We start from the raw sequence: 22,976 nt of genomic DNA on the forward strand, positions 1-22,976 counted from the left end.
CACAGTTATAGGCAGGACAGCACACACATTCATTCACACTCAAATATTCAAAAATACTGCAAATGTGCCTTTACCATGTGTTTACCTTAGTGCCATTGACGTTCCGTTGACCGATGCAGCAGAGCACGCTCTGTGGACCTGTCCATAGGAGCAGCTCCCCTGTCGTGCGTACCGCTCATCCCCACAGCAGAGGATCACCAGAAAGGCTCTCCGAAACGCCCGGTTCAGAAAGGCGTACAGGAAGGGGTTCAACCCTGAGTTAATGTACCCGAGCCACAGCCAGGCTGTCCATAGCTGCCAGGGCACTGAGTAATGGATGAAGGGGTCCACTATGTTGGTGATGAAAAATGGTGCCCAACACAGGCAGAAACAACCCATTATAACTGCCAGCGTCTTTGCCGCCTTGGTCTCAATGCGCATGCGGCTATTTGCTATGGGGGCCTGCTCTGAAGGGGAGAGGGCCCTTGTTGTCCTGAGGCGGTAGTGATCCGTAGGGTCTGAGGAAGTGGAGGACCTCACTGTGATCATCGGAGTCGGTCCACTCACAGGGGCAGAGCCGGCTCGCTGTAGTGTCTCAATCTGTCGTACATGAGTCATGGCGGTGACGTAGATCCGCTGGTAGGCCAGGACCATAAGGGCCAACGGGACATAAAAGGCCACCGCAGAGCAGATCAGGGCGTACGGCCGGTTCACCAGAAACACACAACTTGTGTCATTAGAGGCTCGAGCCAAGCCTTTTCTTTCCTCAATCTGGGAAAGTTGAGAAGATACAGACAAAAAATCATCACAATGTTACAACAAGATATTCTGAACATTTCAATGCCACTTGAATGCCAAATAATGTAATTACTAGACATTATGACCTGCAGTCAAGGATTAATAATGCTGGTCTTGCCTGTGAGTGTAGAGATGGAGCTAAGAGGCAGTTAGCCTAGCATAAAGACCAATTTGAGACTATATTTACCTGTACATTTGTAAGGTGTTGCTAAATTAGGCTAAAGAAAAATATAATGTGCTATTCTGAACTAATACTGATTATATATATATCTTTGTCCTAATGGACATTTTGAGCAAGTCACATTAAAGTGTAGGTCTCTAAAGCTGAAAAGGTCATTTTATCTTATCGCCTTGTGTAATATATTGGCATTGGTACTGATGAGCTACCTTAGTCTGCATGTACATGAAACACTCTAGGTATACACAACATGTAAAATTCTAATTTAGGAACATTTAATACACATAAAGAGCCAATAACATAACCATATCACCAGAAATTAATGTTTTCCTCAGTGGAAATGGAGCATCTCAGTTCACACACACATACTGTGTCTACCATATCGTTTAACTTGTCACAAGTATTTATTGTGGCTTTGTATCAGCTGGCGTAAAAAAGCAGTTTCAATTTCAAACAAATCATTTTTGTGGCAGAACAAGGGTGTAATGGTTTTTTTGTTTCGCGAAATATGAGAACAAAGAAGAAATAAACGGACAAAACACATTCAAAACAAACAACTAAAATCGGTCCTAAATAAAGACACAAGTTATATTTAGTGTTGCGCAATTGTGTCTGCATCTTTAAGACATCCATCCAGCTTTTGTAAAACAAATGATTGTTTTTTTCGATGCTGCCTGACTGAAAAACTGAGAAAAGGGCAGTGTATTTCATTAACTCTGGCTAAATAAATTCATCTATCCCCATGTGCCTCTGGGAGTCCTGCAGCTCATTTCAAGGAAGCTCTGAAATAACCTCTCGCCAAAACATATCCGAACCAGCAGGAAATGCTTGTTGAAGTGCTGTCTTTGCTCGCAGCAAGAGAGCCTCCACAGGGACTGGAATTGTTTTGTGATCACTGCATTACCGTGTCATTGGACAATGTTATTAGAAAACAGAGAATATTAGATTGGAAAGGTTTGTGCTATATTTGCCCTCACAGGAAAAAAAAGTCTCTTCATGTATTTGAAAGAGTTATATGAGCTCTTGATGCTATTAAAAAAAAATGTTGGAACATATAATATATTTTGTTGATGCAAGATTTGAATAACAAGAACACATTCTGATCTTAGCTAAGGACTTACAATGTCCTCGATGCCGATAGCGTTCCAGCTTTGCATTATGGGTAGAAAGGAGATGAATATGGGGATGAACCAACAGCCACTGAGCATCACTGCCACTCTGACCGGGGTCATCTTGTGTCTGTAGACCAGAGGCTGGCAGCAGATAGCGTAGTACCTGGAATAACACACACACACACACACACACACACACACACACACACACACACACACACACACACACACACACACACACACACACACACACACACACACACACACACACACACACACACACACACACACACACACACACACACACACACACACACACACACACACACACACACACACTAGTACATTTCTAACCAAAACACAGACATGAAAGTAATATTTTGACAATTATGAAACTAACTAACAAGACTTTTTCATGACAAAACATTATCCCCTTGGAAAACAATTTCAATGTCCTTATTTGCCCCTCAGAGCTTCCGTACAAACCAAACCGCAATTTTATGTTTTTGGTTTGACTTATTACTGGACTTTTTTGGGGGTCCCTGGCCGTTTCTCAATCGCGAGTACACATGCTGCAGAGCAACTATTTCAAGTATACTACGTCATAGAGTGGTGCAGAATGCTGGCATTTAACATGCATTTAAACATTCCTTCGGCGCCACTCAATGACGTAGTATACTTGAAATAGTTGCTCTGCAGCAGTTTTACTTGCGATTGAGAAACGGCCCCTGTCTTCGAGAAAAGCACCTACACACACACACACACACACACAAACCTGTCAAGCGCAATGCAGCAGAGGTGCAGGATGGATGCTGTAGTCAACAGGACGTCCAGAGACGTTCGCACCAGGCAGAAGATCTCTCCGTATCGCCACTCGCCGGTAATCAGCTCAATGGCAGCGAATGGCATCACCAACAATGCAACCAGCAAGTCAGCAAACGCAAGAGACACAATGAAGTAGTTTGTCTTCTTCTTTCTGAGAGGATGGCAGGGGGACACAACACATTATCAACAAAACATTATCCATTAATATATTCAGTAATAGTTCATGGGTAAGGTAATCTTTAACTATTATAAATGAAGACTGACTGACTGATGTGTAATATTTTGTAGGTTTTTAGGCAACATTTAAGTTGAATGCCTTGACAGTACATTGTGATGTTTTGATCACATTTTTAGCTTAAAATGCATTTTTTTTAAATGACTAAGACAAGTCTTGTTTTTCCGAGGTACAACACTCACTGTCTAGACTCTAGTAGGGTTAGGGTTAGACAACATACATTTTTCAGGATAGAATTTTTGTAATGTGAGTGCTTTGACATTTGGTTTGCATGCTGAGTTTTTTAAGCACTGCTGGATGTGTTTTTAGTGCAAATAGCGGGAAAAAATGCCTTGGTTTTTTTCACATCTAACTTAAACGTCAGCTATAAATTTGAGGATCAATTTCTTTCTTTACAGCTATTGAAAGACATTGAATTTGCATAAAGTAGGTATTCCATGGCAGCGAAAATAGTCATTATAGTCAGGCATCGTCAGTTTTCATAATTACAGGGAGAACCTTGAATAAGGGTTTGTTTTTTGCAGATAGACCCTTTCTTTTGTTGCCAGTTTTGAAAACTGTTGCTGCTTCCAAAATAGATTTAATAAACAGCTCACCGTAAATGTCTGTCCTTGCACAGTGCCACCATGACTAGCAGATTGCCACACACTGTCATTATAATAATAATGGAGAGAAATATGGTGAGAATAATCGACTCCAGCGAAATCAGGAATTCCTGCTGCTGTTCCTGCTGTTGTTGTCCTGTGTTTATGAGGTCATCCAACAAACTGAAGAAATACAAAAACAAACAAATAAAGCTATTATTTTGAAAGAGAGAGGGAACGACATGCCGGGGATGTACTGTAATTGTTTTACCCATATTAATTAGGTATATTTATGACATTTTAGAAAGAAAAAATATATTTAAAACAATATCTATTAATAAAATTAATTTAAACTGGTTAATCGTTTCATACATGTTTTATTTTAATGTTTGACTTACTGTAGAGGTGATTCTGTGGCCATCACTGGTCATCTGCATTGAGGTCAGCAGGGGATAGTCCTCTTCACCCCATGCTAAGGCCCTGTTGAGACACACACACAAACACACACACGCAATGTAATATTTCTGGCTTTCACAGTAGGTCTGCATTTTTCTGAAAATAGTAGCCGGCCTGCGTGTGCAGGCGTGCTGGTGGATATCTTTTTGTTTGTCCATCTTGTCAAAAATGTGATCCCAAATAAGAATCGGAATCAAAGTTTGAAAGCTTGTAATATTTTCAAAGCAAACAGTCTGCAACAGGCCAAAGCTGTCTCTGCCAGATTCCATCAGCTCGTTGGTCCTCGCAATGCAACAAAAAATACCAAGCTTTAGTGAGAACCACAGGGGAAATTTCCTTTCTTACGCCAATGTCCAGGGAGGTCAAAGGGCAGATATCAGCTCTAGGGGCTTGGAAGGATTCATTAGCAAATCCTAGTTGGAGGACAGTGTGCCTGACCTACCCTTATTTAACCTGGAACATAAAGTAAAGTAAGCCCCGGCCACACGAGGATGATAACGGTCGTATCTGCTACAGTTCACTATCAGATAGACGGTTCGGCCACACGAGGCCGACATGGAAACACAGAAAACGATAACGATAACGGGTCCCAAGGTGGGTAGATCTGCAAACGAAACGCTCTGGGGGGGCAAACGGCTCAGTGTTTACGCCTATACAGTACGATCATTTCCTGATAACGTTGAAGCAATAGCCCCGCCTCTCCCGCTCAGAGATCAGCTGCTGGGCTCTCAGAAGAGGGGGAGGAAAAGAGAGGCTCCGTTTTTTATTATTATATTATTATATAGAGTCGTTATTCATTTGTTTTAAAGCTCAATATATAACAAAGAAGACCTTTGACCGGCACTTTTCTAATTTTGTCCGGAAGATTTAAACTTTAACGGACATGTTGACCAGCGAAAAAAAATCGAACTGAAACTCTGCCACACTCTGCTCGTTCCTTTGGAAGAGGCGGAGAGATGGGTGTTTTTCATCTGCTGGTGGACTACCGGAGAGATTTACAGTGCTTGCCTCGGGGAGGGAGAAAAAGAGCCAGAGCGTCCACAGCGGAGAATAGAGTGGCGAAGTCACGCCCATCTACTTCCGGACCTTATTTCGGAAAAATTATGTATTGAAGTCAATGGAGAGAGAAAACGTATCTTTCGATCCCGTTTGAATTGTGTCACGAATTACACATATGATGTTTGTGAATCTTAAAAAATCATTTCGTAAAACTGTTGAAATATAAGACTATGAAAAATACGCAACTAGAAAGACTACAAATCCCAGAGTCGCGTAAGTGATGTCACAATTGTTTTCCTCCGCTAAATATAAGAGATAGCTAAGATAACTTTAATTTTGATTAAATGATTTACTGAATAAGTCCTGTATTCTCTGATTCCATCCTCTTATCTTTGTCATCTTTAACTGTATAATAAGGTTATTGATTATTGAAAAAAAGGGTGGCCGATTAATCGATAATGAATTAATGGCTTTACCCACACATATCTGCCAGAACCACAGACTTTTCTATTGATGATAAAATATACAGTACACAGACATGTTTTTTGTAAGACACAAGTATTCAGTTTCTCTTTGAGTTTACAATACATGAGAGGATTTTGTTAAATGTACCAGTGTGACAGAAAATGACAAGTGTAGCTCTGAATCATCTTAACAGCTCTTAAGGATAAGTAGAAAACCTTTCATCGGTTCAGCTCTAGATCATGCCTTATCAGCTTTAAGGGTCTATTACAACATCTGCTGCTTTTTTATGATAGCCGTCAAGTCTTATCGCACTTGAGGGTCAATATCATCTGACAGATTGGGACAGCCGGCAGTCCTGTCAACAACTCCTACTTCCTGTAGGCAGATCACCGATTACAGTTTGTCACTTCAATTTATCGTCCAGTCTTTCTCTATTCTCTCACCTGGTGTATAGGTTGATTGCTTGCCTTTTGATGTAAGTTAAACTAAACTCAGGGCTTTATTTTATCTTTACACTTTTTGAAATGATGTGTTCTTTTGTAAGCATTAATCAATTGTTATTTCATATCTATTGACTGGCCATGATTCGAGGGCACTCAGGGTGCCTCGACCTCCCCCAAGGCCAAATGCTCTATCGCACAATCTTAAAGAAAGCAGAAAAAATAATGAGTATTGGCCTTCGGATCTGCTCCAAAATTAAACAAGGTATTGAGCCCATTCTAAACCTTTCCACCAAGTTCCATGAAAATTGCGGCAGTCGTCAACAAAGCAAACAAAGCGTTAGTAAAGATTTTTTCAGTATGGGTTTGTAAAACTGGTCTTAACTTGATCCCAGGCTCCCAGTGACGAAAGGAAGATAACTGCAACAGCTACTCTAGTTCTGAACTGTCTTGTCTTTGTGTTTCAGACACAAACAAATCATTTATTGGATTGTGAAATTGAAACCAAAACAGAGGTGACAAGAAAGGTTCACAGTGTTTTCTGCCGGCTGTTTTCTCCCTCAAGGAAAGAAGAGTGATAACACAACCCAGGATGATTACAACAAAGCCTAACAGTACTTGGTTAATACACACATGTGTACTTACATGGGCCAGTTAGCAGCCATGTTCTTCTTTAGAACAAGCGGACATGGACAAATTATTACAAAAAAAAGATACCACCGTGGCCCACCCCATCTTTAGTGGGCAAGTACCCTCACATATGTTTAAGATGTTTCTAATTCCTAACCAGGGCCTAATGGGCCCCTGCACATATGCACAAATGAATTAAATGTCAAGTTGCTGAAGGAATGATTTGACTCAACAATGGTCAGTGATGTACCTGAACGCGTTCAATGAACGATCGTTCATGAACGCGTTCATATTTTGGGCGAACGTGAACTGAACGTACTGTATTTCCGCTAGATGAACGTAATTGAGAACGCGTTCATTCTCAGCGCTGTATAACGGCGTTCAAAAGTGCGTTCATTCTCAGCACTGTATTATAACGGCGTTCAAAAGTGTGCCAGATTTCATATGCCTTTCAGCCGAAAACCCAGTTAAAACACACCGTAAACAGGCTTCAAAATAATGCGGAAAACCACCCAATCTGGCAACAGCAAGCTGCCTGTGACGCGTACGCGCCTGTCACCCCTGGCTATCGCACTAAAATATAAATATACTAAATATATCAGACTCCTCACAACAAACAATGTGGAACCGCGGAACCGGCGAGCATTGAATGAATGAATGAATGAATTAGTATGGACGAAGCCGAGAGCAGCTGCAGCAGCACTCGCTCAGAGTGAGACTCTATGGCAGGGGTGGGGAACCTCCGGCCTCCGTCCGTATACGGCCCGCGAGACAATTTGGTACGGCCCTCGAGGTAATTTATAAACACGCAAAAAATAAAAAAATGAAAGAAATCTAGACCGCAAAAAAATTAAACAAGCGAGTGCCTGTTTTTCCTGGCCAAGGTCAGGGTCCTTGAACACAACACGAGCCTAACGTGTCATCACGTGGTATATGTCTTGACTGACAGGGGTGCAGTTCTGACGGAGAGCACCAGAACGCCACTCCAGCACTTCAGAAATTGCAGTACCGATAAGTCCATACACATGCCGCAGTTTCTGCGTGTCTGTGTCTTTAGTTGAAAGCCCAGTGGCGATCTGCTCATCTGTCATTCTGATCAGACAGTCAATAACTGTGTTGTTATCATTAGCATCTGGTAAGCTAGCTATGCTAACGAATATAAGAAGCTTTGTCTACAACCAGTGAGGTAAAGGCACATCTTTATATGATCATTTTTAAAGTTATAAAAAAAATAAGAGAATAAAGTAAACAGGTATAAAATACTATATGACAGTTATTAATAAAGAAGAATACAGTTTGAAAGGGGAGTGATTTGTCAAATATCCATACATTAAAAGAAAATCTGCTTACAGTTGTGTTTGGGTGTTGAGAGATGTGTCCATAGATCTCCTAATGTTGCTCTCAAAGTGCAACAAATCTTCCCAGGGGAGCATGCCCCCCGGACCCCTCTAGAGGAGGTTAGGTCCCCCCCACTTAAACCATGTTCACATGGATAGGAAACTAAATACATTTGCACACATCTTGTGTCCATATCTTTCTGTGTTGGTGGTCACGCCACACCCTGCACGTGCATGCATACGCGAGTCATGGTGAGATATCTGGATTAGGAGGTTGCTTTTTCTTTGCACAGAATGAAATGAATGGGCTGTGATTTTAGTTTTTTTAAGCAGAGGTCAATAACTTGTACGGCCCTCTGAGGATATTGTAAACATTGCAATGGCCCATTAACATCGTACAGGAGACAAATAATAGCTCGCAGCAACGTATTGAAAAAAGAACTATAAACTATAAATTAGTTCATTTTTGAAACCATGAACTTTAGTTCAACATTTTGAATTATGAACTATGAACTGAACTAGTTCATTTTAAAATATGTGAACTGTGAACTGAACTAGTTCATGTAGAAAGTGAACTTTCCCAACACTGACAATGGTGCACAGATTGGATGGGATTCAGCTTTGCATTTTCATCAAAACACCTTGTTTTTAAATAGAAAACTGCCTGATTACTCTGTGAATCTCTAATGGTCAGTAGAAGGGACTGTGATAAGCATTATCCTCTCACACGCATAAATGAGTACTGGACGACCACACTAGCACTACCCACCCTCGTTGCTCACACATTGGAATCCAAGGAATGAAAAGATATTTGCTCAATATGAATTTCAACTATAGAAAAAAAAAGGCAGAAAGAAAGAGTGAGTAAGAAGTGTGAGGAGCCGCGTTTCTCCTGTGTAATGTGTGTCCAGGGAGGCGTGTTTTCACAGCTCACCGAGTCTATTTCACATCGAACTGACACAGAGTTGAACAGAATGAACTCTGGAGAGCAGGGAGCAGGAAAAGACTATGTTGCTTCTGGTCTTTCTTTCATTAGATGGTTCAATCTACATCTACAAACATTCAATAGTTGATAAGAAAGTTCACCGTAAAAGCAAAAATCTGAATGGTGGCATTAAAGGAAGAGTCAGAAAATCACTAAAACCATTTGGATTGATCATCTGGGCTCCCAACGTTTGGGAGGATCAAAGGGACACAAATTGACATAAACATAACAATCCTTATAGGTAGGGTTGCTACTGGGACATTTGCCTTCACCATTTGGCCAGCAATATAATCAATTTTAAGTAAAAAAGGCTAGCTAGAAGGGAACATAGAGATCGCAAAAGGCTGTTATCTTAACTGAAAAATCCTTTGTGTGTGTTATTTGGATCTGCTCCAGAATGTAATGGGTTCTTCCTTGGCCCATGATGCAACCTTCAACCAAGTTTCATTCAAATCAGGCATGTTGTTTTCCCATAATACTTCTGACAGTAAACTAACCGACTAACCTACAAAGTAAAAACATACCTACAAACCTTCTTGGCGGATTGAATGATATCAAAAAGATCAGTTCAAGGCATTAACACATCTATAATACTGTCTTTATGTACATTTATTTATAACGTACTGTTGAAAAGGTCATACTGGGTGGATAGATGGTTGGATGTGGACTAACTAAAACAACTACACAAAAACAAATGATGTAGGAGGACTGCCTGACTCATCTGATGTGAGCTGTAAGAGGCTCACATTAGCCATCTGGGAAACTTCCTGATCTTCTGGGCTCACAAACTGGATCTATTTGACGGAGGGCAAAGTTTATGATCATGTCAAAGGCATCCCTTTATAGGTCTAACTTTTTTTCCTGGTGCTACCTAACAGATCATAATCCGATTAGCCTTACCTCAAGACAGCTACCACATGACCCAATTTCAGAGACACAGGTCAGGTCTATTTGTTCCTATTTCAACTCTCAAGAGATAGACCATGAGGTCAGTTACACTATTTATTTTACCCACATTTGTTTCTTTGCTACAACTTGGATAATTAAACATGGAACCATTTTGAACTACTTTACATAAATGAAGGTAAACTCAAACTTTTTACTGTTTTTTCTTATCAATCACTCCTCTGCAAATCATATCACAGATCATTTTCTGTCATTGCATTAAGGACACAGTGTGAAATCTGAATTATAAAAAACAATTGTTATCGTTTAATATTCATCACACAACCGCCAGAGACATTTCACACTACATAACAAGGATTGTACAGAAATCTGCACAAGATGTATCGGCAGCTTGACAACGTGCCAAGAAATGTGTGCTGATATTATTTTCCATGTTACAAAAATCTACAAATCATAATTTGATTAATCAGGAGTGTGCTGCGACCATTGTATCACAGTTAACCCAACAACTTCAACAACTTCTGCAAATGAAACACTTTTAACTCTCCAGCCACTTGTTTTCTTGTCAGGTGGGAAGTAAATACTTCTCACTTAATCTCACACCTCAGATTGTGAGAGGGTTGAACCGTGTGTGTGAGTGAGTGTGACTGTGTGCTCACATTATTTTTGTTTGTATGTGGAGAAGGAGTCTCTGGTCCTGTTGCCAGGGAGACTGAGAGGTTTCATGCTCTGCAGACTGTCCTCCTTTATTTTGAAACAAACTTCTGACACTCTCAACTGAGGCTGTAGTGTAAAGTGTGTGTAGTGCCTGTTAAGTAGCTGCTGATGAGTGTTGAATTAGAAAAAAATGTCATTATGCAATGTGAAATATCCAAAGAAATTAATTAATTGAATCTTTCTGCACTGTAGGCCAAAGCCTATTGTATCGTATTGCCCTTTTCCACAAAACCTCTGTTGTCAAAAAGGATATTTAAAACACGTCAATGTGCCTCAGTCATTACACGCTACAGAAAAGGAAAAAAACTCAAACAAGCATGATTCAAATAAAGGCATTAGGTTTTTACTTTAGAACAAGTGCTGTTTTTCCTTTGAGGCCAATCAAATCCTAGTTTCTGCAACCTTTTTGTCTCTGCTGGACTATGGAGATGTGGTTTATTTAAGCAATAGCTCACGACAGGCCGTGGTATATGCTCATTATATCACAGCTAAGGGGCGTGGTTCCCAACCCCTTTAAAAAAAATACACACCCCTTTAAAAAAAATACACACTCTAATTTAAATAGTTTTTATTAGTAAATAATGATGTTCAAAATAAAATAGTCCCTCCGTTGCCTTCTGCGCGAAACATAGTGCGAGGTGGTTGCTATGCAACAACACTAACAGCTAGCGAACATATTAGACAGAGAGCGTTGATCCATTATTTGGCTATTTATTTATATTCATTTGTATGTTGCCGTTTATTGTGCAGCCACTGAGAACCTGTCCAGCATCAGTAGCATGGCTTACGAGGTTACTTGTTGAGGTTGTTCTAGGCTGTTGCTTGGCGTGGTGAGAATATTGCTCCACTTGCTCCGGTCCCCGAGATTGGGCTTCCAGTAGCTCTGGAGAGAGCTTTCGCACCTGTGGCAACTAACGGTCATCATTTATCTGCTTTGTTTCAAGACCCGCATCAGAAAGCTTTTGAATGGTGCTACTTTTCCAGTTGGTCTACCTGCTCTTCACGTAGCTCTGCATGTCGTCGTTTAGGTGCTTTTTTCCCCCTGGAGATAGGCACTGCTCAATCCACTCTTCCATAGTAAGATCTCCCCGGAGGTCGAAGTTAATCTTAAATGTTTCCATTTTATGCTTTGTAACTAAGTTTGTTCCGTAACGGAAGAAATGTAAATATATTTATAAAACTGACAAGTCAAATCAAGCAATCTGATTGGCCGATAGTGTTTTTGCGGACCTCTTTGATTACAGATTTGAAAACATCGTTGCTTGCTTTAAAAGTAGCACAATTCATTATGTCAAACCTTGGGAAGTATCTAGATATCCCTGCCCTAATGCCAAAGGAACTGCACACTGAATATGTTTTGCCGTTTGATGTCTATGTCTGGACCGCTGCGTAAAAAGGAGGGTTTATGCCCCGTTACTTCTCCGCTGCTTTCTTGTTCCTGTTTCTTTTCAGCCCAACGGTATACTGTTTTTCTCAGACGCGGAGGGATACTGACTTGTTGTGAAAAGTAACTTACAATTCTACCCGTGGTATACGCTCAGTATATCACGGCTAAGAACCAATCAGATTGCTTGATTTGACTTGTCCATTTTATAAATGAATGCATCTTCTCAGTGCCTTCACTCGCTGGATAACGTCTGCCACGGTGCATTGAGATTCATTACAAACCTCTAAACCTTGATGCAACTTATGCTCGTGTTGGATGGTCTTCCCAGTGGCGCCTCCAGAAACCTTTCATAGGGGTGGCCAAATGGGGCCACTGAAAATCTTGGGGTGGCCCACCAAAACCAAGAATGTAATTGTTGTAAAAGTATAGACTAGATGAAAAACAATGGCAAAGAGAATCACCTACTGATATACTTTGGTTTCTTATTTTACATGTTCTGATACTATTCATCTGAAGTGAATATAATACGGATAGTTAACATTTGACTTCAAACAACATTTAAAAGAACCTTGTTTTGTGTTATGTATACATGTTTTGGTGATGTATTGTTTTGTTTTTTATATATGCTAGTTGTTCTTTCCTTTTTAAAAAGACAAATACAGCTTAATTTAAATAAGTTCCTTTATTGTAAGGCACAACATGTTCAGCATTCTCAACACATACAATACACAAAGCAACACAACATGTTCTTCAGTTATATTATTTCTCTAGGTTATAAATAGTTTTAGAACAAAGCTGTTTGTGTCACACTGGGATCAAAGATGATTGACCTGACTTTATTAAATCAAGTTTTAAAACATGACTATTTTATTTCAACAGTACCCAAAAACTCAAGGGGTATACAATGGTAAATACATACTGTGATTGAACACAAAAACACCATATATTATTGACCTTTATAGTAAATTCAAAACATTATAAATGATACAAAACACCACCTTTTAGTATTAGACAGAAAATAGGTGACGAGACATTCTATTTTTTTAGATTAGGCCACTGTGGTGAGAGTAATACATATAGCTTGTATTCCATTTGTTTTGGAATGTATATACTTTATAAACAAACTGGTTACTCTTTTTTAAAATTGGCATACAGAACATTATGAAAACAAACTTGACTAATGGTCGGCTCATAACCTCAGAACACAGAAGAGGAAAAACGTCATGGATTCTCGTTTCATTTTGAAGGAGCTGCAGACCTAAAGTGTGTAGAAGACTTAAATGATTAAAAAGGTCACAATCATATTAATAAAACTGTACTTAGGTTTTAGTTTCACTTTTACAAAACAGGGTTCCACGTGTACTTTCTAGCATGTATGGCCATCTCCTCACTAGCCCTATGCTGCTGCTCCCCTGCCAGCTCTGTCTCTCCTTTACTCATCTTCTTCTTACAATAAGAAGAGATGTCTGTTGACTTTCTCTTCATTTTCTGCAAATTGACATTACACACAGCAGTGATTAATAGTAGCCTACGCATTACACCAGCCCAGCATACCAACATCAGCTAACGCTAGCTTAGCAAGCTAAACTAACGCTAACTAGGATAGGGGTTAGGGTTAAAGTGTGTTTACAGACGAATAATACCTGAAGTCAAGCCAGCCTTTACTGAGCCCCGAGCCTGTTTTCCAGGTCTTCCAGCGTTTTTCTCGTTGTAATGCCATTGAACACAATTTTTGATCAGCATAACAGCTAAAGGTAAGCATATCTCCGTTTCTTGCTACCTAAAGCTAACACACTAAAGCCTAAAGTGTTGTGGGGCTTAACAGGCAACACACGTATACGACTTACCTTCTCGAAGTCAGGTGGATTTTTGTCAACTCCAGTCCAGTCAGTAGAAAGAAACGTTTTGCTGCAACCTGCTGCTGTCTGTGCGAATCTCAGTGTCAGAGTGGTGCGCGCGAGTATCAGAGTGGTGCGCGCGAGTATCAGAGTGGTGCGCGCGAGTATCAGAGTGGTGCGCACGAGTATCAGAGTGGTGCGCCGAGTATCAGAGTGTTACCATGGTAGCAGAGGGAGAGGGTGGGGCTGCAGTATGAGCGTTGGAAGCTCAAATCAAGTGACTCGCTGGCTGTGTATTTGTTGTTAAATATCAGATAAACTACTATGCATACGTGACTGGCGACGCGGTGTGTGTGTGGGGGGGCCAGTGGGGGGGCCAACAAATATATCAGAGTGGCCATGGCCCCCCCTGGCCCCCCCTGCTGGCGCCACTGGGTCTTCCCTGACCACCCTTGGACTGAAACACTGGCACATCCTTATATATAAGGCTATTCTTGGTGCTCTTCCTCCTTATCTAAGGATCTACATGAACCGCAAATGCATAGGATCTTATTGGCTCTGCTCCTGTCACGATCTGTCTGTGTTGTGTTTTGTCTTTTTCTGTCTTTGGTTTCCTGTTTTATTTTGAAGAAGTGTTCACCTCCTGTTTTGCCTGTTGGTTTCTGTCTGTTTTCCCTCCCTGATTACCCGATTGTGTTCACCTGGTGCCCCTGTGTTTTCTCCTCCCTCCTCACCTGTCTCTTGTTTGTTTGATTAGTCATGTGTGCATTTAGCTTCTGTGTTTTCTGTTAGTTCCTTGTTGTTGTTTGACGTTGTTCACAGGGAAGAGTTCTGTTTGTTTCTTTATAGCCTTGAATAAAGGTGCTTTTTCTGAGAAATCTGCGTTTGGGTCCTGCCTGCTTCGCTCATCCCTGACAGAAGGAACTAACCAAATATGGGCCCAGCAGATCCTTTTGAGCAGGAATTATTGGATTTTTCCTTTTTTTTGGCTAACTGCTCTGATCGATGGAGGGGAGCGTCCGGGGTTCAGCAGCGAGAGGCAGCTCTGGCAGAGGTGCGCCAGATGGCTACGGAGAAGCCAGACTTAGTGAAATTCTTACCTGCTGGATTTTTGATTTCCTCTCGGTGTGTTTTCCCCTGCCTGCTAGCCCCAGCCATGCTGGCTCCCTGCCTCCCAATTCCCATTATGACACCACACGCATCGGTGTGTTCCATCTGGAGTCAACCCTTGCTTCGGCCACAGCAGTCATGGTTCCAGCCCCAGTCCTGGCCCCAGCAGCCATGGTTCCGGCCCCAGTTCTGGCCCCAGCAGCCATGGTTCCGGCTCCAGTACAGACCCCAGCAGCCATGGTTCCGGCCTCAGTTCTGGCCCCAGCCACCTTTCAAGTCACCTCTCGAGTTCCCTCTCGAGTCCACTCTCAAGTCACCTCTCGAGTCCCCTCTCAAGCCTCCTTTCAAGTCACCTCTCGAGTTCCCTCTCAAGTCTCCTCTCGAGTCACCTCTCGAGTCACCTCTCAAGTCCCCTCTCGAGTCACCTCCCGAGTCCTTCCTCTAGTCCCTTCCCGAGTCCCTCCTCTAGTCCCTCCTCTAGTCCCTTCTCTAGTCCCATCTCTAGTCCCTACTCAATTCCCTTCTCAAGTCCCTCCTCTAGTCAATTATCTAGTCCCCTCTCCAGTTCCCTCTCGAGTCCCCTCTCCAGTTCCCTCTCCAGTCCCCTATCGAGTCCCCTCTCCAGTTCCCTCCTCTAGTCCCTCCTCTAGTCCCTCCTCTAGTCCCTCCTCTAGTCCCTCCTCTAGCTCCTCCTCTAGTCCCTCCTCTAGCTCCTCCTCTAGTCACTCCTCTAGTCCCTCCTCGGTTCCCCTCTCTAGTTCCCCTCTCGAGTCCCCTCTCGAGTCCCCTCTCTAGTTCCCCCTTGGTTCTCCTCTCGAGTCCCATCTCGAGTCACATCTCAAGTCCCTACCCAATGTCCTGGTCCGTTGGAGGTTCCGCTGGGGGTCCTGCCAACTCCATGTCCTGTCCCGTTGGAGGCCCCGCCGACTACTCCTCTGCCGGGGGTCTTGCCAACCCTATGTCCTGTGCCGTTGGAGCCCCGCCGACTACTCCTCTGCTGGGGGTCCTGCCAATCCTATGTCCGTGCCGTTGGAGGTTCCGCTGGAGGTCCTGCCAACCCTATGTCTTGTGCCGTTGGAGGGTCCCGCCGACTACTCTCCTGCCGGGGGTCCTGCCAACCCTATGTCCTGTGCCGTTGGAGGCCCCGCCGACTACTCTCCTGCCGGGGGTCCTGCCAACCCTGTGTCCTGTCCCGTTGGGGGTCCCACCGACGACTCTTCTGCCGGGGGTCCTGCCAACCCTATGTCCTGTGCCATTGGAGGTTCCGCTGGGGTTCCTGCCAACCCTGTGTCCTGTCCCATTGGGGGTCCCGCCGACGACTCTTCTGCCGGGGGTTCTGCCAATCTCATGTCTTGTTCCGTTGGAGGTCCCGCCGTCACCTGTCTCTCCGGGGGTCCTGCCAACTCCTGGTCCTCTTCCGTGGGGGTTCCTGCCGAAGCCTGTCCCACCGGCTCCGGTTCCTGTTCTGCCGACACCGGGTCCTGCCCGGCCTCCGGAGCTGTCTGGTCTTCGCCCTCGAGCCCGGTCCCCTGAGAGCCGCGGTCTTCGCCCTCGGGCCCGGTCCCCTGACTCTTCCTTGGATTCTGCCTTGCCCCCGGGCCGTCCGCCCGAGTCCCCCACCTTGGACTCTGTCTTGCCCCCGGGCCGTCCGCCTGAGTCCCCCTTTTTGAACTCAGCCTTGCCCCCGGGCCGTCCGCCCGAGTCCTCATCCTTGAACTCTGCCTTGACCCCGGGCCGTCCGCCCGAGTCCCCCTTTTTTTAACTCTGCCTTGCCCCCGGGCCGTCCGCCCGAGACCCCTTCCGGGTCCTCCGCTGTGCCCCTGGGCTGTCAGCCCAGGGGCACAGCGGGAAAACGGGTCCCACAGACCCAAACAGCACACAAAGGTTAAAGGTAAGCATATAATGAGTAATGAAACAAATACCAATAACTGTATTGCATTGTTTTCTTATGTGCAATTACTTCATACTGTCTTCGTCTTTTTCGTTCTGCATTTATTGTGCCCCCCTCAGAAAATAACTGGCCCCAGCCTGGCCCCCCCAGTCAAATTGGTCTAGAACCGCCACTGGTGATAGGGTTATGATTGTGACTGTTTAAAGTTGTCTGTAACTGTGCTGTTGCTTATCTTGGGCCGGGACTCTCTTGGAAAAGAGATTTTTTTATCTCAATGCGACCTATCCTGGTAAAATAAAACATAAAAACAATAGGGCCCCTTTAATACACCACTGAAAATAGTCCCCAACAAATTGCACTTTATTTTCTTTTTTTATGATAAATATTTATATACTTTATGTAAGGTCACTCTTGTAAAAGAGATTTTAATCTCAATGAGTTATTTTACCTGGTTAAATAAAGGTACCCGTGACAGATTTTTAAAGATTGTGTCTTTGGTAAAAAAAATGTACTGGTTAAGTGCCGTAGGGTATGAAAGTTATAAAGCATTCAAAAACAAACTAATACAATGTCTTGTTTGGTCTTTTCATGGGATTATTTGACAAACCTTAGATAAACAGTGAATGATGACTAAATTCACATGGATTAATCTTCTTTTTTTTATAAATATATTTTATTTACTTGGGTTCACTTTCCCAGAATCTGTACACTTCCGCTTCATTTGGTGATTCCCACAAGTCCTACTGTATAAGGCACCCATGCAGTTTGTCCAGGCAAGACTCTGTAGAATTGCATTGTGGTCTACTTTGCTGCTATTTTGAGTGTTTAAAGTGGTCTCTTCTATAATGAATGTCCCAATTAATAAGGGGGGCTTTCTTTCTCTCTTTTCTCACAAATTAAAGATTCATTCATCACGGAATTAAGTACTTAACATTAATATTAAAACTCTACAATTGAGTGAAAACAGAATCTGATCTTAATTTTTTGGTTTTATTGCATTATGAACGAGGAAAGATACATCACACACTTACAGTACAGTAAAAGTTCTCTTCACCTTGATTGACTTGGAATTTTTGGAAAGATAAAGATTATATTTGGCCAGTATGTTTAAAGGTGGGGTAGGTAATTTTGGAGAAACCAGCTCGAGTGCGCTAGGATTTGAAAATACACAGCCGGAAAAAATCGGCCACTTCCTTACAGAGCCCCTCCTCCAACACACACGAACGCACACATGACCAATGAGGGCACGAGATAAGTTTGTGCACAGATGGAAGGCTGACAGGCAGGTAGGCCATCCAGTTATTTTAGCTGGGCCGGCTAAAATGATTGGTCGTGCTTTTTACAGTACTACGGCTTCCACAGATGACATTTTTTAATGGATTTTTTGTCAAAGCACTTAAGATATTCATTGCTATCGGGATGTTAAGAGCATTCCATGGAATATAACAAAAAGTGTATCTCGAGCCGGTTTCTCAAACTTACCTAACCCACCTTTAACGGCTGCATAACTTAAAGAGTGCAAAACAGAAAGCAGTACCACTGTCAGTTTAACATTTGAATGATTAGCCAAAAGTAAAAACTACCATCCGGTCTCTCTCCGTCTCTCACACTCACACACGCGTAAACACACATCAAGCAGGGAGATTCTTCAATATAAAATGTTAACTGAAAGCACCAGCAGGAAACAGAGGAACTGGAGAAATAACAAATGTGTAAAGTTTGCTGAAGAACCAATTGGTTTGGGAATACTTTCAAAACCATTAAATAACTACCAACCACGAGCAGCAGCCAGACACACACATACTTTTCTCTGTTCAGGTTGAAAAGGCCTCTTCAGTTAATGTGACTCAAATGCCAACAATACACACTCAGTTCTTGAATATGTGGTGTAAAGAGCATTTTAGAGTGTATTGAACAACACGAAAACCCTCTGTGGAAAACAATTTAAAGAGGTAATCTCTCAGATGTTAGAAGGGTTTATCTTTGTTGCTCAGTACTTGTTTATGTTGTTGTGAGTTATTCACTGCAATGCCTTTTTGTTTTCTCTGTTGATAAAGTGTTCTACAGATGATGCTTTTTCTCTGTTTGTACATCGCAATCATCATTCTGAATTGAAGGGACCTGAAACTAGTTAATGAGATGATAAACTAGCCAGGAATATGTTTACTTGTGTGATAAATCAAATGAGATATATAGGCATTTTCTCATACACTTTTATACAATCTATAGATTTTAATCTGCAATCGCCCCATGCTGGCCACAAAAAGTGCAGGTGTAGGGCATAGTCGCATTAGCTTCACTTTTTTGAACCAGAGGTTGTCTCTTGGTATATCCACAATGGCTAACTCTGGTTGGCTAGAAACCCAGTACTAGTCTTGGAATCGCCAATTGAATAAGTACTAACATGACTTCGCTAATCACTCAACATATTATCATTATTATCCTTCATGCTACTTGTTAATGAAAAAACTCACAACCTTCTGGGGCATCAGCCTGGGATAGTTGCTAGATCCTGTTGGACAAAGTCTGTTGAGAATTAAGTCATTATCTCAACCTAGGGTCTAATGTCGGGAAATAAGGATTGGAGATGAAATAATTGAGACAACTTCTGCTGCAATTGCTGTCTTTTTGTTCGGTTCACGTAATCTCTGTAGATGTGGCATGTGATCTGCAAATGGAACAGTTAATCTGGTATTTTTGTTATATTATTATTCACTTCCAGTCTCATCTGGAGGCATTTGTTACAGTTTAAAGACCATATTTGTCTGCTTAAATAAATTGATATAATCCTTGGAAAATCCAGGGGTGAAAACAGATTCAGTTACTGAACACCAAAAACTCAAATTGAAGCCAAATTATTCCTTATTTTGATATACGTTAAATGTTATATATCATGTACAATCTATATTGGCATGTCGCTTTCATTGCATACTGTATTTAATTGATTTGGATCTGAGGAAGAGTAGGTGCTGTCATGGAAACGGCCAAAGGGGATCCAAACAACAATAAAATCTTCAAGTCAACAACATTTTACATCCAGAAAATTCTCTGCACACCCACTGTGAGGCAAACAAACAAAGTTGAACAAAATATCTAACAAAATCTCAAATCGAAAATGTCACCTGCAATTACTGAATGCTTCATTTGTCCTCGTTTTAAAGTGCCACTGAATTTTCCATGCGCTCACACGGATGCACTAAATCCCACACCAGCCTGCTGCACGCATGGCTGGAGCAAGATGCAACTTTGAGCGGATGGAGCGTGTGCTCTGAATAAAGTTATGTGGGTGAGGGTAATGGGCTGTGAGCAGGTAATTGAGAGCGCTGGGCTCGTCACAATAAGGGTGCCAGCCCACTGGATGAAGGGGGGTAAATGGAGAATGACTGCGTAATAAAGTGAATAACGCTCAAACAAACGCACGGAAGCGCACACACACATAAAATGACGTGTACAAATGCAAAAGACAGGCAGGCTGTGGAAATAAAGCCTCTACCCGGGGTCATCGCCCACTCTGTGACTCCCCATGGATTTAGTTGGGAATGATCAGTTTTCCACTTTCTCATAGCACCACTGTCCACATCAATATCTTTTGCCGGGAAACCATACTTTAAGACATCCAAGAAAGCAATTATGTGCCAACCACTTGAGTACAAACATTTTTTTAAAGCTTCTTTCTTGCAAGATTTACCGCCAAGCAGTATGAATAATAAAAGCAAAAACCGATGAAAATGTTGTCAGTCCATCTTCGTTAATTCATTCTCAGCATATAATGGTTAACTTAACGCTTAGTATGGCCACCTTTCCAAAGTAAAGTTTCAAGATACCTACATGGTAACTTGGAGAGGGTCCGAGTCCGACCCTTGTCAATTAACTACAGGGGTCCCTCAGGGCTCTGTTCTTGGTCCCCTCCTCTTCTCCCTGTACACAAACTCGCTCGGATCAGTCATTAGCCCGCATGGTTTTTCATACCACTGCTACGCTGACGACACCCAATTAATTCTGTCCTTTCCCCGCTCAGAGACCCAGGTCGTCGCACGCATCTCTGCTTGTCTAGCTGACATCTCTCAGTGGATGTCTGCTCATCATCTCAAACTCAACCTTGACAAGACTGAACTGCTTTTCCTTCCGGGAAAAGATTGTCCCACTCTTGACCTGACAATCAACATCGGCACCTCTGTTGTTTCCCCGACTCAGACTGCAAGGAATCTGGGTGTGATCCTAGATAACAACCTGTCCTTCACTGCAAACATCGCTGCTACAACCCGTTGCTGCAGATACACGCTTTACAACATCAGGAGGATACGTCCCCAGCTGACCCAGAAAACAACGCAGGTTCTGATCCAGGCTCTCGTCATCTCACGCCTAGACTACTGCAACTCCCTCCTGGCTGGTCTACCTGCATGTGCCATCCGACCTCTGCAGCTCATCCAGAATGCAGCGGCTCGTCTGGTCTTCAACCTTCCAACATTTTCCCACACCACTCCGCTCCTCCGCTCCCTTCACTGGCTTCCGGTAACTGCTAGAATCCACTTCAAGACACTGGTACTTGCGTACCATGCTGCGAATGGATCTGGCCTTTCCTACATCCAGGACATGGTTAAACTGTACACCCCAGCGTGTGCACTACGCTCTGCATCAGCCAAACGACTCGCTGCACCCTCGCTGCGAGGGGGACCCAAGTTCCCATCAGCAAAAACATGTGGGTTTGCTATCCTGCCTCCAAAATGGTGGAATGAGCTCCCCATTGAAATCAGGACAGCAGACAGCTTGCACATCTTCCGGCGCAGACTGAAAACTCATCTCTTTGCCGACTCCACTTCGAGCGATAGAATTACTAACAAAGAACTGCTAACAGAACACTTATATACTAATAAAGGACTGGCTTATCTATAGCCAGTTGAGTAGCACTTGAAATGTTTGGCTCTATGAAATCTGATGTACTTATATGATTCTGTTTTCTTCAAGCTTGTGTCTTCCTGGTCGAATGTACTTATTGTAAGTCGCTTTGGATAAAAGCGTCAGCTAAATGCAATGTAATAATAATAATAATAAAGATATTCAGGAAAATACTTCTCAACACATAACTTGTTACCAATTAAAGCCTTGGAAATTAAAAAGGGGTGATTGTGAAGAGACTTCTGTGGAACCATCCGCATCTGAGTCACATCAAATCATCTAAGTCTCATAAACAATCTTATTCATTGTCACGTACCCAGCAAAGAAAGGAAAGAATATTCCTTGTTCCACTATAAATAACTGCTTCCTTCATTAAGCAACTTGTAGCAAAATAAAATGATACATAATAATAATTCAAGAACTTCCAGCTTGAAATCTAATTACCGACCACAACAACAGCTGACAGTTATCATATATTTGGTAAACTGGAATTTAGCCAGTCAGACAATGTGAGGAAGGAAGCGTCAAACCGCTGGAGAAAGACAGCTGAACATAGTTGTGTCTTTCTCAGTGGGTGCAGTTAAGCGTTACCAGTTGTTTATTTCTTATGAATAAAGAAAAACATCTGCAAATGGCTTCCTAAATGAGCCCTGATACCTTCACTCTACTGTAGTAATATAGCTGATTGGCCCCAATGTAAAGAAAAAAACTACAAATAGTATTCCATACTTTACTCTCAACAACAAAGTGCTCATATCAATGTTGTTAGCAATGTGTGGAATGTACTACTGCATACGATAACTTATCTCTGATAACAAAGACGTAAAAGTAGACAGGTGTGTTGCCCTGGGTGAGGTGACTTTGATAATGAATACGGCTCTCTAGGTCTGGGAATCAGGCTAATGAGTTGCCGATGGTAAAAACTGCCTAAAATTAGCCTGAAGGCAGTGTCTCTCTCCTAAATGTCTACAGAGAGGGGCTAACAAGGACAGGCGATAGCAGGGACTGGAACAGTTTCTGCTCAGAGCAAAGACTGATCCCCGAAGTCACTGACTAATAGTATCTCTGACTAATGAACTGTTTCACCTTTTCTTTGCTAGGGTAGGTTACTTGAGTACATTCCCTGCCTTTCAACACCAGTTAGTTTCACCTGCCTGATTCACTTACAGATGCTCATACCTGGGATGTGGCCAAAACTATCAGTGTGC

At 42.5% G+C, this 22,976-nt stretch overlaps 2 protein-coding genes across 3 annotated transcripts in view; one reads left to right on the forward strand and one right to left on the reverse strand.

Annotated features, from left to right (window-relative positions):
- LOC117456429 (putative cytochrome P450 120) overlaps nt 1-22,976 on the forward strand; it is an 88,464-nt gene that overhangs the window by 34,234 nt on the left and 31,254 nt on the right. The gene's annotated exons all lie outside the window — the stretch shown is intronic.
- LOC117456428 (5-hydroxytryptamine receptor 4) overlaps nt 1-22,976 on the reverse strand; it is a 57,335-nt gene that overhangs the window by 31,328 nt on the left and 3,031 nt on the right. The window contains exons 2-6 of the mRNA XM_034096313.1: nt 4,110-4,191; nt 3,724-3,894; nt 2,843-3,043; nt 2,077-2,230; nt 86-750 (exon numbers count right to left, since the gene is read on the reverse strand). Coding sequence (XP_033952204.1) covers nt 86-750; nt 2,077-2,230; nt 2,843-3,043; nt 3,724-3,894; nt 4,110-4,132 — 1,214 coding nt within the window. The 5' untranslated portion in view covers nt 4,133-4,191. The remainder of the gene's footprint in view (nt 1-85; nt 751-2,076; nt 2,231-2,842; nt 3,044-3,723; nt 3,895-4,109; nt 4,192-22,976) is intronic.

The sequence above is a fragment of the Pseudochaenichthys georgianus genome, chromosome 12 (assembly GCF_902827115.2).
Source record: "Pseudochaenichthys georgianus chromosome 12, fPseGeo1.2, whole genome shotgun sequence".
NCBI classification, from domain to species: domain Eukaryota; kingdom Metazoa; phylum Chordata; class Actinopteri; order Perciformes; family Channichthyidae; genus Pseudochaenichthys; species Pseudochaenichthys georgianus.